The sequence below is a fragment of the Balaenoptera acutorostrata genome, chromosome 1, assembly GCF_949987535.1.
Source record: "Balaenoptera acutorostrata chromosome 1, mBalAcu1.1, whole genome shotgun sequence".
In the NCBI taxonomy this organism is placed as follows: Eukaryota; Metazoa; Chordata; class Mammalia; order Artiodactyla; family Balaenopteridae; genus Balaenoptera; species Balaenoptera acutorostrata.
In genome coordinates, this window is record NC_080064.1 from 21,446,657 (window position 1) to 21,463,994 (window position 17,338).

Below are 17,338 nucleotides of genomic sequence, written 5' to 3' on the forward strand. Positions count from 1 at the left end.
GTGTACAGTGGAATTTTCCAGAGGCTACACGACGTGTATACAACAGACTGAATGCTGAAGCAGATCTGAGAATCTAGCTCTCTTTTATTAAGCCAGACTCTAAACAGATTTGCAAACATGTCAAATAATGCCACCCTTCTCACAATTTTTGTTTTGAAAGTTATTTTTCATTAAAATATTATATTTATGTTGCTATGTAATGGGTTTATTCGTTTTAAATAAATAGTTTAAAGCTTTAATTTCTAATCCAGTAAAATAGATATAAACCATATAAACAAAAACCCTTTGCAATTTTTAAGAGTATAGTTTTTCAATAATTTTGAAGAGTGTAAAGGGATCCTGAGACCTAAAAAATCTGAGAACCACTGCCCTAGGGGGACCAGCTACTTACCTATTGGTAGGTTGATTGTCCCCTTCCTTTGTAAAGGATCTATGACCTCATGGTAATAAATATGTATTCCTGCTCTGGACTTGACGTCCCTGCCTGCAGTGCTTCTGCCAGCCTCATCATTTTTGAACTTGCTTATTCATCACTATGCTATCCCACACATTGCCTATTTTCATTTTATGGTGAAGGGCACATAGCAATGGTCTCACCCATGGAACGTACTGGACACACAATATGCCCCATTGCTCAAAAGCAGCTGACTGGATAGAGAAACCTTCAGCGCCAGCTGGGAGACAGCAACCTTCAAGGTTAGGTTATTGACATGTAGGATGCAGTATAAGTTTAAAACCACTGGCTCCACCTCTCTCACAGGCAGAATGCAGAGGCCCAGGGACCAAGGGGTGGAAGTGGAGGTGGCTCCTCTCACTATTATTCCAATTCACCTCCTGGAGGAATTTTTGCTTTCCATCTCTCAACTTTCTGTTCAGTGGGTCTGGAGTCCTTAGTGTCCAAGGGAGGAATACTTTCTCCAGGCAACACAGATGTGGTCCCTTGAAACTGGAAGTAGAGTCTTCCTTCTGGTCATTTTGAGCTCTGTATGTTGTTTAACTAAGAGGCAGAGTGAGCATCAACTGTACCAGACAGAGTGATGAATCTGGAAAATGGAGGGTGGGCAGGAAGGCCACGTCTGGAATCCAGAGGATTCACTGGGTACCTCTCAGATCTCCCATGTCTAATAACAACAGTGGGAAACGGCAACCCAATACACCAAAGACCAATAAGAAACTGAATCACATAGGAATAAAGACTTAGGACACATACACACACACCTGGTAAAGAACCAGATCAGCCAAAGTGCTGGCAGCTGGTGAGAGGAGCATGGAAGGGGTGGGAGGAAGAAGGCATGACTTCTAACTCAGGCCTTGTGACCAGCTACAGGAGCGGGGCTGGAGCAGGTTTCTGCTGTTATCCCCCCCCTGCTGTCTGATTGAAAGAGCCTTGATGATGACTAAGTTAGGCTCCAGGTGAGTGTGACTGAAGGATGATAAGGATATGGTGGCTGGTGAGACTGTTTTTCCCTGTTAGGGATGAGCTTTCTTTACCCCTTAATTTTTTTTAAGTATTGAGGTGAAATTCACATAATATAAAACAAGCCATTATAAAGTGAACAATCAGTGGCATTTGTGCAACCATCACCATGATCTATTTTCAAAACTCTTTCATTACCCCAGACAAATTCTGTAACCATTAAGCAATAGGAACATGAATTTAACAAGGACAAGAGTGAATGGTTGGGGAGAAGGGGGGGTAAGGAATTGCTCTGCTTGGATACCCTGTCTCCCCTCTAAACCCACTCTCCCCTTGTTCCATTCCTGGAAGGCTGACCTCTGTGGACTACACTCAGTGAAGTCACTCAGGTGCCTCCGTTTTTGGCTTGCAGATGGGTCTGACCAAGGGGAGGCACCAGCAGGATCAAAGTCAGAATATCTATCCCCTGGCTCCGTCTGGCAGAGGCTGTGTTCTGCTCCCCATGGCTGCAGCCCCAGCAGGGCATCCCCTCCCACCCACCCCCCTGCCCCCATAGTAACAACTCCCTCCTTTCGCTCTTCAGGTCTAGGAGTTGTAACGGCTTCCTGTAATGTGAACCCCCTGGGTCCCATCCCTGGTAGGTTCCCTTAACCCTGCCCATACCTCTGTAAAGAATTCCATAGTTGAAGGCTCTTCAGTAACCCTTTGAGTGTACCATCCGTTTCTAGCTGGGACACTGATACAGAAATGGATTGTGTGGTCCCTCCGTACGGTCCTTTTGGCATGGACCACTTCAGGTTTTATGGATCAAACCAGCTCTGTTCACAGGTCCCAGTCTGGGCAAAGGAGATGCTTTCCTCCACAGAGCAGGTTCCAAGGGTGCCGGGGGTGTGTACCAAGGCCTCACTGCCCTCTGGCGGCCAGCTCCTGAAAATGCACCTCAGGGATCCAACCTCAGCTGAACTCAGCCCACTGGGCACTGGTGCTGAGCCCATTTCACTCCTGAGCACGTTTCACCCAGGGGTTATTGTTCCCACTTTAGAGCGGAAAGCCTCTCCATTGTCCTTAGTATAAACCAAAATCTTGACCATGGGCTGCAAGGTCCCATCTTCGCCTCCCCTCCTGTCACTCTCTGCACCAGCCACATCAGCCTTTCCTCAGATCCTAGGGTGTTCCCACATGCAGCTCCCAATTAGAACATGTGGGCACTCTCTGAAACCTTCTTCACCAGGTTAACCTCGGCTCATCCTGTAGTTCTTATCCATCACTTAGGAAAGTCCTCCTCATCACCCCTTCCTCCCCTCACTGTCATTCTTACACACACACACACACACACACACACACACACACACACACACACACACACACACACACACACACACACACACACGGGTTTTCCTGGTAGGACTGATTAATGTTGCTCTTCCCCAGAGGCTGAAGGAGCCTGAAGGGAGCGTCTTGCTTTGCTCACAGCTGTATTCCTGGTGCTGGACCCACAGTAATCACCACACCAACCTCTGACATGGATTAAGTGTTTCTCTGTGCCGGCCATTGAGCCAAGTCCTTCAGGCCCCTGGGCCACCCTCCTCCCGCAAGTCCCTGGTCCCCAGGGAGCAGCCCTCGACTCTATCAAAAACTCACACGGATTTATTAGAATATGAAAAAGATTCGGTTTCTTCTGTACAGGCGGCAGAGCGGCAGCAGCTGTGGTGGCTTTGAACATGGTTGTCAACGTCACCCTTGCATGGTGACTCCTGCCCAAAACAGCACTTACATGGAGAGGAGGGGGGACAGATGAGCACCCGCTGCCCAGTCCATTGGGAAGGGGGACGCTCTGACTATTGCACAATCCTGGGGGAAGGAGTACCCTTGGGAGAAGGACAGACACCAGGAGGCCTGGGCCTGGCCCATGGTGGCAGTGGGAATAGGAGTGTGTGTCTGTGAGCAAAGGCCTCTGGGGGCCCAGGACTCAGCCCACCCACCAGCCCTGGCCAGTGGGAGATGCTCAGGGGAGGCCCCTCCCCTGAGGACGGGGCTCCACAGCAAGCTGGGTGCAGTGCTTATAAGAGAGGTTCCAGGGGCCAATGGGGGAGGGGAGAGGGATGAGCGAAAGAACAGGCCAGCGGGAACTGAGGGTCAGGCCCAAGAGAAAGAAGGTGCCAGGAGGCCCGGCGTCTGTGACTTAGAGAAAATCATGATTAGGGTGTGTATGTGAGCGGGTGAGGTCACTTCTGAAATCAGAGCCCTGGGGGCAGAGGACTGTTTTGGGGGAGAGTGTTGGGCAGACAGGCACAGATGAGGATGGCTAATGCTCCAGAGTAGGATGGCTGGAGCTCTGTTCAGCTAGAGGTTTTCAAAAATGTTTTAAAAACAGGAATGCCCTCTGTGCAAATAGAATCATACATGGAAGTGTGAACAAACAAAACAGATAAAAAGGCAGCACTTTCTGGAGCCCCTGGCAGCAGCCCCTGAAGGGCCCAGTGGTCCCCGCTGGAGCACAGTTTGGAGAGCTGAGTCATATCATCGTCCAAAGCGCCCCAGCTCCAGACAGAGCTCAGAGATGCCCTCAGCCTGCAGCTCTGAGTAAGGACAGGTCAGGTGGCTGGCCAGGGTGACAGAGCTGACTGGAGGAGGGTGGGATGGCCATGGGTCACCGATCCCTCCCCCAGTCAGATGCCTGGTCCCCTAGTCTTAACGCTGTTAATGGAGGGCCTGGCTTAGGCCAACAGAGGCCTCGGCTCCTTCCCTTTCCAGGAGGGACCAAGGTTGAGCCAGAGGCTCTTTGGTTAGAAACTAAGATTGACTTCAATGAGGAGGGTGACAGATTGGGAGGGGGCCCTCCGAGGTCTGGGAAACTCAGCGGCCCTGGTCTGGGTATGGGAGAGAGCTTGGATCAGGAAGGGCAGGGTTTGCCTCAGCCCAGCAGGTCTGCCAAAGGACTGGGAAGGCAGTTCTGGTGGGAGGGAGGGAGGGCGCTTCCCAGGAGGCAGGGGGAGCCGTGCTGCGGTGGGGGCTATGGGCCCAGCTGCCATGCGACAGGGGGAGGGGCAGGGCCAATCCAGGTCGGGAAGGACGAGGGGAGCCCCGCCAGCAGGCCCCTGCTCTGGTGGGAGAGTCTGTGGTGGGACGGGCACCGCCCGCTGGCCCCAGTGCTACTGGCCCTTGGGGATGAAAGGCTCTCCCTCCCCAGGCTCAGGATGGGGGCCTGGGTCACTGAGGCAGCGCTGTATCCTCTGGGAGCTGGGGCTGTCACTCGGAGCAGGGCTGAAGACGTCGTCGGTGCCTGGGGACGAGGGCTCCTTGGTCCGCATCACGATGCCCCTGTCGTCCTCATGGTCCTCCTCGGCCACCCTTTCTGGATCCCGGCTCAGCCCCAAGACCTTGCCCTTCAGCTCCTCGTTCACCAGGTCCACAGACTCGGGCGACTGCGGGGAGGCTGGGTCGATGGTGATCGCAGGCAAGTCGGCCTTTGGCTCATAGGCCAGCGGGTCTGGGGACGGAGAGCAAGGCACAAGCTGGCTTCTGTCCCTGAGCCCTGCCCAGCGTGCGCCCCACCTCAGCCCGTGCCAGCAACTCCTACAGAACCTCAGCAATCCTGGCGTGCTTCAAATCACTCCACAGGGGCCTTTCCAAGCCCTTGTCAACACAGCAGATTGCTTTTCTTCCCCTCGGACGGGGGTCTGAGAGGTAGGACTGTGTTCCCCTCCTCAGCCCTGGGGCTCCCATAGGAGTCCCTCCTCAGACCAAGAATTCAGGCTCCCTCCTGAGCCACCGGGTCCTGGAAGGTCTGCCCTTGTTTTCCCCACACGCTGGCGATCCCAACGGTGCAGCCGCCTCCAGCCTCCCTGCCAGGCACCCAGCTCCTCAGCAGGAGCCCCACGTGGAGCGCTCTGTCCCTGGGGAGGACAGCAGGGCCACTCTTCTGCCCCCTTTGGTGAACCCCCAACTCCACCCGATGTAGGAGGAGCTTGGGAGGAGGTCAGGGGGGAGCAGCCCGTCCTCCCCGCGGGCTCTCTGAGGCCCGTCCCTGTTGGAGCCTCATCCTCGGGATGGTGGCGCTGTGCGCCCAGCCTTGAGGCCCCTCGCCCAGCACCCTACGCCCTGCCTTACCTGAGCCAATGCGGGCCCGCGACATGGTGGGCGAGTCCAGCTTGTGGGCCGGCACCGTCAGGTAGTTGTTGATCTGACAGAGGAAGAGCAGACAGGGGTGAGCCTGGGCGGCCCCTCTGGACGGCGCCCAAGGCCAGTGGCCACACGCTCCTTTGGTGTGTCTGGGGTGCCCGTTCCCTCTCTGCCCGGGCCAGTGCTAGGTCCTGAGGGCTTGGTCCAGCCTCTTGCCAAGCTCTGCAAACTCCGGGGTGGCCTTGAACACGCCCCTCGCTGCCCCGCCTCTCCCACGGTGATGCTTGCCCAGACTCTAGCTCCAGCCCACACCTACCCCTGAGGTGCAGACCCAGAGAGTCAACTCAGGAGTGTCACCTGGGCCCTGGATGGCCCCCAGGTATCTCAATGCAACACGCTGAAACTGAACTCAGCTTGTCTTCCTGCAAAAGCTGTTCCTTCCTCCGTGTCCCCTCTCTCAGCCACCACTCCCAACTACCCCAATGGAAGGCTAGACATGACCCCTGACTCCTTTTCCTCTTCCCTCAGTCCCACCGCAATGTGGTGACCAAGTCTTGCTGCTTCCACCTCCTAAATGTCCCTTGAATCTACCTGCTCCTTTCCTCCCCCTGCCACTGCCCTAAGCCGGGCCACCCCCACTGCTTCCCATGTCGTTCCCTTGCTTAGAACCCTCCTTCATGACTCTCCACGCCCTTGGAATAAAGCCCAAACCCTTACACCATTAACAAGCTTCCTGGAAAGCTGAGCCCCCTCAGTCTGTGGTCAGGAACTTATGCACAGCTTCTTCCTTCCGCCTGGACCTCCCTCTGCCACACTCCCTCCCCTGTGGCTCTTATTCCTAAGCATACCCTGACCACTTCCTTGTTCAAGGTGCTCAGGGCCCCTTGCACTTCCTGTCCTGCACGGGCTACTGCATGAGAAGCTCCGTAAGGGAGGGACTGGGCCAATTCACCACCGGATTCACGGAGGATACTCTGCTGCTTGGCACTTAGGAACCGCTCCACAAATGCTTCCTGAACAAATGAATGAAGGCGTGTGTGCCTTGCTTTGTGATTTTGGACAGGTCCCTTTCCCCTGAGCCTTAGTTTTCTCACTAGAAAATGAGGGGTTAGAGCACATGGATAGACTCTTCTAGGTCTGATGCCTGAGGACACAATGGGGAAGGGGGCCTCTTTGCTGCTCTGAGCGGGGAAGAGGGAGAGAAGGCAGCTTTCTGGAACCCGCCCTGGGGCTCAGCCTTTGAAACAAGTGGAGGAGGTCAAAAAACCAGATCGGAGTGGCTCTATCTCCAAAAGGGCCTGGTGGTGGCGGTGCAGGAAGAGGAAGAACCCAGGCTCCCGGAGAAAGGCGGGAGCCAGCTCCAGTCCCAGACACACCTTCTGCTCCAGTTGCCGGGCCTTCTGTCTCTGGAGCAGCATCTGGTTCCAGGCCTCCTCGTACGGGTCTGCCACCAGCGTGTGTCTGTTGTAGGACCGCAGCTGTGGGAGGAACAGTTGTCAGGCAGGGCAGGCCCCAGAAGCTGGGCCTGGAGGGGCTGGGCGGCTCTGGGCGTGTGGGGCGGGGCTGGAGCAGAGAGGGGGCGGAGGGGCTCCTCTGCTGTAGGGGGTGCCGGGTCGGGAGGAGCTCCTCACCCGCTGCCTGGTCTTCTGCAAGTTATTCCTCAGGATCTTGCGGATCTCCTCTTCCTTGTCCTTGGACAGTGCTGGCAGGATGCGCTCGGCAGGCAGGGACTTGGGGTGGATGTTCCTGGGATAACGGGGCACAGATGAGAAAACTCCTGGGACCCTGGGGCCTGCTGGGCTGGGCCAGAAGGGTCCCCGGGGGATGGCCAGGAGGGTGGGCCAAGCCTCAGGTCCTCAGTGTGGCCCTGCAGCTCTCCCGCCCACCCCGGTAGGATGCCCCAGGGGGCCTGCTCCAGGCGGGTGTCGAGGGGTCAGTGCGCCTGCAGAGGCTGCCAGGGCTGGCCACTAGCACTCACTGCATGGAGACGGTGGAGACGGCAGAGGGGATCTTGCCCATGCCCCCACTTTCCACCAGCTCGATAGCCTGCTTCATCTCCATCTTGTGGTAGAAAGCGATAAGCTGGGGCTCCTTGGAGCGCTCGCCAGCTATCAGACACTTCTTCACATACTTCTTATTAAACCGATTGAGCCTGGTGGGAGGAGGGAGGACATGGATGAAGCCACCTCCTGGGATGGGTTGATGCCCAGGCCCCGGGAGACCCTTACCTGCCCCTCCCCACCCTCCTGCCCACAAGGCCTGCCACCTACTTGTCCTTCCAGTGGTGGTGGCCGTAGTGGCCACAGATGTCCTCGATGCCTGTCAGAAGGTGGTCCAGGAACTGAAACGGGCCCAGGGCCAGGTCAAGCCTTACTACTGGGCTCCTCCCCTACCAAGACTTCTGAATGGGCGCCCCCCCTTCCACCCTAGTGCAGCTCTGCTCAGCCCAGCCCTATAGTTCCAGGACCAGCCAGGAGGTGGCACCTATACCTCACTCATCCTGAACCCCAGGGAAACCTCAAGCCCTCTGGCCACTGGGGCCCGGCTGAGACCCCTTCTCTGAACCCACTTGTGCCGATGCCTGGGATAGGTTTCTGCAGAGGCAGAGATTGCATGACGCCCCTTCCTCAAGTTCTCGGCTGCTCATACCACACTTCCCTATGGTGTGACCTGGTGACCTCAGGAGGCTGAAGGACCACCCGGGCACTGGGATGAGCGAGGAGGGGCTGACTGAGGGCATGGATGTGAGGCCTAGCTGCTCCCCAGCTTCCGGAGCCTCCTCCTGCAACACAGGGCCCAGGCCCAGCTTCCAGTACCTGCGTGTGGATCTCCTCGTTGATAGAGCGCTTCGTTTCTTGCTTTTTCTTCACAGCCAGCAGGTCTACCAGGGGCCGAATGGTCATGCCCTGGGGGGGCAGGTGGGTGTCAGGCACTCTAGCTCTGCTACTCTGGCAGGGAGGCCACAGAGGTCCCCCACCCCAGCGTCCCTGAGTCTGGGATGCCCTCTGCCCTGAGGTCCCCAATCTCCCAACCTCCCAGCAGCACTTATATAAAGCAGGTCCTTAAGGCCCGCTTCTTCCCAAAGACACAGCCAGCGGTTTCACAGCCCATCCAGCCGAGTGACTCACACACAGGCATCTAGCCCAGGTCAGGGGTCAGAGGGCCTGGGTTCAAGTGTGAGCTCCACCACAGATGCGTTCTGTCACCCCAGGGAAGTGAGGCCTGGCTAACAGGGAGGACCACCTCTGCTCTGCCCCCCTTGCAGGACTGCTACCAAGGAGGACCTAGTAAGAGCAGCAGCAATTTAACTGCACACTTGCCATGTGCCAGGACCAGTTGTGTTTTACTAGGATTAGCACTTCAATACCCAAAATGACCCTAAGAGGTAAGCCCATTCATTATCCCCATTTCACAGATGAGAAAACTGAGACTCAAAGAGGTTAAGTAACTTCCTAAGGTCTCACAGAAGTAGTAAAGCTGGATTCAAACTCAGGCAGGGAGGTCCCTACCTCAAAGCTGCTTTCATTAAAAATGGGCTTGGTAGGGCTTCCCTGGTGGTGCAGTGGTTGAGAATCCACATGACAATGCAGGGGACACGGGTTTGAGCCCTGGTCTGGGAAGATCCCACATGCCGCAGAGCAACTAAGCCCGTGAGACACAACTACTGAGCCTGCACTCTAGAGCCCGCAAGCCACTACTGGAGCCCGTGTGCCTAGAGCCCGTGCTCCGTAACAAGAGAAGCCACCGCAATGAGAAGCCCGCGCACCACAACGAAGAGTAGCCCCCACTAGCTGCAACTAGAGAAAAGCCTGTGAGCAGCAACTAAGACCCAATGCAGCCAAAAATAAATAAATAAATAAATAAATAAATTTATATTTTAAAAAAGGGCTTGGTAAACCATTAGCATATACAACTGCAAAGTCAAGGTGATAAAATATTTTTGAAGATGGAAGCAGGGTAAAACGACAAAAGAGGCAGTCCCCTCTCCTTTTAAAGGACAGAAAACAAGTCCAGTCCCAGGAAGTTTCCTCTCTACTGTTTTTTCCCGAGAAGGCAATGATGTTTCCCATCTAGGGCCTGGCCAGGATTAGTGTCCAGGAAAGATGGAGGGGATGGTAGAGAAACAGAGGCCCAGACAGGGTGTTTCTCACTTGCCCAAGGTCACAGGTCAGATAAGGAAAAGCAATTTACATCATCTCAGGCTGGGCTTCCTTGGGGACTCTGAGGGCGGTGAGGCTCTCAGCTAAGTCTGGGTTGTTTAAATGCACAGGAATCACGGCCAGCAGGCTGCAAGGATTCTTCAGGATCATCCAGTCCAGTCCCCTCACTTCACAGATGGGGATCTGAGACCCAGAGATGGGAGGAGAGTCTTTCCCGGGGTCACACTGACAACAGCAGAGCTCTGGCTAACTCCAGACCTCCTGCTGGTCAGCTCAGGGACCTTTCCAGTTCCCCATGTTGCGCTATTATTCCCATTTTACAGATGCAGAAACTAAGATCCTAAGACATTAAACCACTTCCTTAAGCCCCTACAATGAGCATCATGGGCCTGCTGACTGGACCCGCTCCTCTTAATGCTATCTGGATTCCTAACTGAACTAGGCAGCAGTCTGGTTACTTCATATTCTGATTGGTCACTTTGTAATGACGCATGATCACAACTCCCCCTTTACAATTTAGGACACTGGGGCCCAGAAAGGGGGAGTGGCTTGTCCCTGTGATAACTGCACTAGTCATCAGTGGAGCTGGGACTAGAACCCATGGGCCCCCTCTCGGGTCATGTGCTTCCTCTTTCCTGGTAGAGTCAGGGTCCCCAGGCAGGGCTGCTCCACCCCGTCCAGCACCTGCACAAAGACGGTGAAGAAGATGACGGTGATGATGGCCGTGAGGAACAGGTCACACATGGGAAAGTGCTTCTTGTCCAGGAGGTAGCCCAGGGAGAAGGCGATGGCCCCTCGCAGGCCCCCGTAGGCAATGATGAACTGGTCCTTGGGGGTCAGCTTCACGATGCGGAACTTGTTGATGAACCAGGTCAGGCCCAGCACGCCTGCCGGGGACAGGAAGAGAGGGGTCAGGCTGTCCCAGGCCCTCCTGGCTTCTGCAGCAGAGAGACTTCTCTGTCTGGAGGAAGCCTCCACTAGTAAGCCCGCCCAGCTCACTCATTTCTCGGGTCCCTCAGCCCAAGATGCTCCAGATCCCTCAATCCAAGAGCTGGGTGGATCTTCAATTTAAGGGGGTCCCTCAACCTGGATATATTTTAGAGACATTACAGAGGCCTCCAGTGGCTGGAGGTCAGGAGGGGGACGGGAAAAGAGATGGCCACAAGTTGATACCTATTAAATATGATGGGTACATGGATCTACTTTTCTGTGTGTTTGAAATCTTCTGTAATAAAAAATTATATAAAAATGCAGAGTTCGGAGTCCAATCTCAACCCACAGAACCAGAATCTCCGGAGGATGAGGCCCAGGATTAAAGGGGTTTTAAGACAGTGCAGCAAGTAAATGCGACGCCCAGACCTAACCTCAGAGAGGAGGTGAGATCCAGAGCGGGGAAGCCATGCAATCACTGAGATAATGTGTGCCTGCAAGGTGAAGCAGCACCCAAGGGCCTAAGGCCTGGTCCCCGTGTGCACCCCAGGCTGGCAGCAGAGGTTGGGAGGAGCTGTAGGCAGCTTTGAAAGTGCTAAAGTCCAGACACTCACAGACCTGGCTCTGTGGGCCTCGGTCCCCTCCCCAGACACCGACAGGCTCAGAATCACAGGGCTCCTGAGGCCCCTCCACTGGCACACCACCACTGTCTCCCCAGAGATCACGGATGCACCTCAAGCACGTCCCTCTCTCCCCTCAAGGGCCCATCATGGCCTCAGCACTGCAGACAGCGGGAGTGGGGAAGCCCAGCCAGGAGCCAACCCCAGCCCCTCCACCCAGAGCCCTTCTCACACACACACACACACACACACAGCACCCACCCCCACCACGCACACACACCGCCCCTGGCTCGGGCCCGGGACCTCACCCAGCACTCGGGCGATGAGGCAGAAGAGCAGGGTGCTGATGACAAAGGTCCAGTTCCAGTGGTGGGAGCCGGCCACGGTGGAGACGCCGAGGAAGATGAAGATGAGGGTCTCGCTGACACTGCTCCACATCTTCAGGAAATACTTGATGGTCGTGTGGGACTTGTGGGAGATGTTGGCCTCCACGTAGGGGCGCATCAGCACTCCCGAGGCAATGAGTCTGGGGTCAGGGAAGAGCGGGGTTCGGGGTTCAGAGTCGAGCTGCACCCTCCCAAAGCGCCTCCACTGCCAGGGAGGCGGACAGGTGCCCGTCTCCTGAGCTCCCCTTACGAGTCAGACGCCCCTGCGGGCTCTGCACACCTGTTCTCACTCAATCCTCTCACCCAACCCTGTAGACACAGGCATATTCTTGCGTTTTCCAGACGAGAGATCTGAGACTTGTAGAAATAAAGTCGCCTGCCCACGGCCACACGGCCAGCGAGTGGCAGAGCTGAGATGCAAACGAAGCGCTGCCCAACTCCTACGCCTGTGCCTTCTCCCCGAGGCCATGCTGCCGCTCGACCTTACAGAAGTCAAGTCTGCGGCCTCGGGTTTATCCCCCCGAGTGTGGTGTCCCTTTAACCTGTGGGGGTCCCCACGGGGAGCTCTCTTCCGAGCAGCAGCCCAAGCCCTCCCAGCCTGGTGCCCACACCTGGGCCCCGTTCCTGCTGGCCCAGCCTCCTCGTTGTCACCCCCAGTGCCCCAATCCGGCCCCGCCTCCACACTTCCAATGGCCTCCCCTACTGTGAGCACCTTTGCACCTCACTGCCTCTCCACACTCCCCCGGCTTCACGACCCATGTGGGGCCTCAGGACCTCCAGGACCCTCACTTCAAGGGAAGCCTGGAGCCTCCCTGCTGGGGCTGCTGAGGGGAGCAGCAAGCGCGAGTGACTGTGTCCGGCTACCACAAGGGGTTCCCTTCGCGACAAATGAAGGGAAGAAATAGCTGGGCTGAGACTTTCCAGAACCTTAAACTCAGTGCTTCAGGGGCAGTCCCGGGACCTGGAGTCTGGATCTGGGGGCTGGGCGCTGGGTAGCTCCCTTTGACCCTACAAGCCTGGGGAATCTGAGTTGGCAGCCCCCCACGCCACGCCCAGACTCACGCCATGATGCCCGACAGATGGAAGAGCTCGGCTGACAGGTAGGCCATGTAGCTGTAGAGGAAGACGAAGAGCGGCTCGATGACGCGGATGTGGGAGGTGAACCGGGAGGTGAAGGCTGCGACGACCCCGTAGACCACGCCCACAAACACCCCGCCCAGGGACACCACGAAGAAGCTCAGGAAGCCGAGGACGATGTCCACGATGCCCACGCGGTCGTAGTTGGCAAACTCCTCAAAGAGGTGATACAGGACCTAGGAAGAGTGCGCAGGCTGGTCGGCAGGAGGGTGGGGCCCTGCCCCACGGCTCCCTGGGGTCCACCCAGGGTGATCCTATCCCCTCCGCTGACCACGGCCATGTGGTAGCAGAGAAACCTTAGCACCAAGCAGGTGCCAAAGCCACCGGCCTCGGGGCCAGAGGGTCTTCGGGCCTGCAACGTGCTGTGCAGGTAAAGAGCACAGCTCTGCGGCCAAACCACCTGGGTTGAAATTCTGGCTCTGATGCTCCCCAGTTGTATATGTGAGGCAAATTACTCAATCTCCCTGTGCTTTAGTTTTCCTGACCAGAAAATAGGGGTAATAGTACCGACTTTACAGGGCTATTGTGAGATTAAATTAGTCGATGAAAGCCAAGTGCCTATCACAGTATTAGCTGCTACTGCACCAAGTTCGCCTCTCATGTCCTTGCCTGGATTTCGGTTTTTCCTTCAGCACAAAGCAGGGGAAGTTCAGATAATGAACTAGGACAGGACTTAACCGCTGAAGTTTTCTGAAAATAAACACGGCCAGGCCATACATACCCGACTTGGACTGTCTGAAAGTGGGGCCCAGAAATCTCTGCTCAACAGGTGGTTGCAATGAACCACCAAGGTCAGGCACTGTGGGACTAGAGGCTCTCCATGGCTTCCCCACCTCCAGGCGGGGGAAATAAACGGTCATTGTAACACTACCATCAGACTTTAAGCGGCACTTCGTACGCTGTAAAGCCCTTTGATTATGGTCATCCTGCTCGACACACTACAGCCTGAAGAGGTAGGCGGGCTAAGGATGCTTGTTCCCTTGCTAAACTTACGCTCAGAGTAGTGAAGCGACTTGCCAGATGGCCCCCAGCCCAGGAGCAGCAGAACTGGGCCTAGAGCTTGTTCCCTGACAGCAGTGGACGGGGCCTCCCTGGGGATTCAGCTTGGAGGTTCTGCCCCCTCTTAGGTGCTGGCTGCTTGGCCTGCTCCTAAACAGCTCTACCTAGAAACCAGCTGGGGAGTGTCCAGGCCCGGGGGACGCTGAGGCAGTGGGGAAGAGGACCTAAGGATCCTTGAGACAGAACCCTCCAAAGCCCCCAGTACCTGGGCCGCACCTGGAAGCAGGGCACCTCTGCTCCAGGGCAAAGGCCTGAGGCCACTCAGCTTGGGGCAGCCTTCAGCTCTACTGTCTGGAAAATGGGGCACTCACACCCATGCCCAGAGCTCTAGAAAGGGTCTGACTGGGGCTAGGCAGGAAGGGGAGATGCCAAGCACCGACTAGTCCCCGGTGCTGCCAGGACACAGCCGCCTGGGAGACAGGGCAGGGCTCCGGTGAAGGACAGCGGTGCATTCTCAGCCCTGGGCTACCTAAACTTACTCCTGGCCTGAGGAAATTCATGGGTCCCTAAAGTGCATCACCTGGGCCAATGGGGCAGGTATAGAGGGCAAGGTCCTCCTTTCTGGCCTGGTACCACTGTCACTGGGACTAGAGAAGCAGAGTAGCATACTGGTAAGCGTTTGGACTCTGGACTCAGACTGTGTAGATCTGAACCCCAGTTACATCATTTATCAGCTAATATGACCTTGGACGAGTTCCTTAAATCTCTCAGTGCCTCAGTTTCCTCACCTGGAAAACTGGGGAAAATTACCATGCTAAGCTCATAGAGTTTCTGTGCAGATTAGATGAGACAGTACATATTCTGACAGGAAGCACTCAGTGAACACCAGCGATTACCACCAATGCTGCCACCGTCTTGGGGAGGTGTGGCCGTGGCCCAAGGTGGCTGGACTGAGGTATCCACTCTTGCAACCGTGCCCTGCTGCTCCCCAGTAGTGCCAACCTGGACCCCAACACCCAGATCCTCTGGGGAGGGCTCCGTCTCTGGCACCCACTGATTTTGCAGACATCAGTGAGCGTGGCTCCTGCCAGAACCCCGGGAGGATGACAGGCTGAGCACTGCAATCCCTGTTACAGATGGGGCAACAGGCTGGTGTGGTAACCCTGGGCAAGAAGAGACAGGACGGACGCCAGCCTGCTCAGGTCAGGCTGAGCAGCACTCCACCAGCCTCACGAGGAGCTGACGAGGGTGGCAGGGAAGGAAGAGGGAGAGCAAGCCAAGGCTGTCAGCAGCCGACCACCACCGTCTGTCACTTCTTTCAGGTGCGGCTTCCTGAGGGGCTGGGGGGGAAGTGGGAGTGTGTGTGCGAGCGTGCACAGAGCATGCACACATGTCCTTGTGTTTTCCTGTGCGGGCAGCTGCTCTCTGAGGGGTCCAGCTAGGAGGGGGGTGTAGGTGTTTTCACAACATAACGTGAGTGTGCACATACACGTATCTGTTTCCTGAGGAAGCCGACTGGGAGGAAGGGTATGTGCAAACATATACAGCCTTGCCAGGTGCAGACCCTGCAGTAGGGGATGTCTGTCCTCGCTCGACCTGGAAGGAAAGCACTAACTACTCTGCCACTCTGCAGCTGTCAAAGGTGAGGCCCAGAGAGGTACAGTCACTTGCCCAAGGTCACACAGTAAGGGAGTGGCCAACCCAAACCAACCCCCTTTACTTGTCACTTTCTGGAGGTTTTAGAGGCAAGGTCCCCTTCCACAATTGCTGCCCCTGAACTCTAAACAAATTAACCTCTAACTTAAGACACAGTTAACATGAAAGCTGAAATGCCCCTCAGAGACTAAATGGTCTATAAAGGGTAAACTGAGGTACAAAGAGGATAAGTAATTTAACCAAGATCATACCACAATCCATCAGGGACAGAGCATATGACCTGGTAAGGCCAAGAGCTCAGGCCCTGGAGTCAGACAGACCTGGCTTCTAATTTTGGTTCTATCATATTCTAGCGAGTTATTTAACTTCTTTGAGCCTGATTCCTCCTTTGTAAAGTGAGAATAATAAGCACCTCCTAAGGTGGTCATGAGGATGAAATGAGATAATCCATGTCCAGTGCCCATCATGATGTCCGCACACAGCAAGCAGGAATGGACATTTGCTATCTTATTACTATCATTAGCGGGTGGATGTGGGATTCACTCTGGACCTGGATTCGGATCTGCGTCTTGTGTGCACGTGGGTGTGGTCCCTGCCCCCTCACCACAGTGACGGCGTCATTGAGCAGGGACTCCCCGAAGACAAGGATGTGCAGCAGCTCATTGATGTGAATTTCCTCGAAGACGGCCAGCACGGCCACGGGGTCCACGGCTGAAATGATGCTGCCGAAGAGCAGGTTTTCCAGGAGGCCGATGTTGTTGATCTGCTCGCCGCCCACCAGGCACACGGCGTACATGAGGCCGCCCAGGAAGAAGGCATTCCACAGCGTGCCCACCACAGCGAAGATCAGGATGGTGCCCAGGTTCTCTGTGAACTGCCGCAGCGGCAGGAAGTAGCCCGCATCCAGGATGATAGGCGGCAGCAGGAAGAGGAAGAAGACGTCTGACTGCAGGAAGGGGGGCGTCTCGCCCACGCCCTTGATCAGGCCCCCCACCAGCAGCCCCACCACGATCAGCAGGCAGCTCTCCGGGACAATGCTCGAGATGGTGGGGATCACATGGAAACCTGCAGAGGGGGAGAGAATGGGAGGCGTGGGCTTGCGGGGAGCAAGGAGAACAGAAGGCTGGGGATGGGGTTGGGGACGAGGAGGGCAGCTGGTGAGAGGGGCACGGGCTTGGTTTCAGAGGGCCGCTCTGTTAACTTCCTGAGCCTCAGCTTCCTCGCCTGTAAAACAGAGCTGATGATACCAGCCTCAGAGGGTTGCTGTATAAACTAAGCGATGATGTTGTTAAAGGGCTTTTTGCGAAGGATATACAGATGCTATCTCTGTCACTGTCATAAAGTAGTAGAAAGAAGCAGCTCTGTATGCCTCCAGAAAGCAGAAGTTATACACTGATTACTGAGGCTCCAAGTACCTCCAAGTTCCCTGACCACCCTGTCTGCCCAGGTCAGGGTAGGAGTTCTTTTCTGGTGCCTTCCCCTCTCACAACTTCTATCTGCAATCCTAAGGGCATTACCTACATCTGAACCCAAGTCACTTTCCAGGCACAAGTTCAGGGAGACAGATGTGAGCTCAAGACCAGGCCTAACAATCCAACAATTCTGTCTGAGGGAAGACAGCCAGTTCCTCATCATGGAGGTATTTAAGCAAAAGGCAGACAATGGTTGGTGGGGAAGTGACACAGGAGATAGGAAGAAGCACAGAGGAGTCAAAGAGTATCAGTGCAGGAAGGAACCTGGGGAATCATACGGCCAGGGGCCTGCAAACGTGCAGAACGCACGCAGCAACTTCCAATCCCAGACACGCATGCTTTCCTGCTGAGCCCAGAGAGCTGCTCAGGAAGCCGACACCAATACATCAGTTTTGCATGTGAGACAAAACCTGTTTGCCACCCTGTTTCTAGCCCAATT

At 55.7% G+C, this 17,338-nt stretch overlaps 1 protein-coding gene across 1 annotated transcript in view; it reads right to left on the bottom strand.

Annotated features, from left to right (window-relative positions):
- Positions 1-3,042: 3,042 nt before the first annotated feature.
- Positions 3,043-17,338, bottom strand: part of SLC9A1 (solute carrier family 9 member A1) — a 50,330-nt gene continuing 36,034 nt past the window's right edge. Inside the window, exons 2-12 of the mRNA XM_007170478.2 lie at positions 16,032-16,492; positions 12,698-12,948; positions 11,558-11,775; positions 10,384-10,586; positions 8,356-8,445; positions 7,810-7,880; positions 7,518-7,691; positions 7,171-7,285; positions 6,916-7,017; positions 5,528-5,600; positions 3,043-4,907 (exon numbers count right to left, since the gene is read on the bottom strand). Of these exons, the coding sequence (XP_007170540.1) occupies positions 4,570-4,907; positions 5,528-5,600; positions 6,916-7,017; positions 7,171-7,285; positions 7,518-7,691; positions 7,810-7,880; positions 8,356-8,445; positions 10,384-10,586; positions 11,558-11,775; positions 12,698-12,948; positions 16,032-16,492 (2,096 nt within the window). The 3' untranslated portion in view covers positions 3,043-4,569. The remainder of the gene's footprint in view (positions 4,908-5,527; positions 5,601-6,915; positions 7,018-7,170; positions 7,286-7,517; positions 7,692-7,809; positions 7,881-8,355; positions 8,446-10,383; positions 10,587-11,557; positions 11,776-12,697; positions 12,949-16,031; positions 16,493-17,338) is intronic.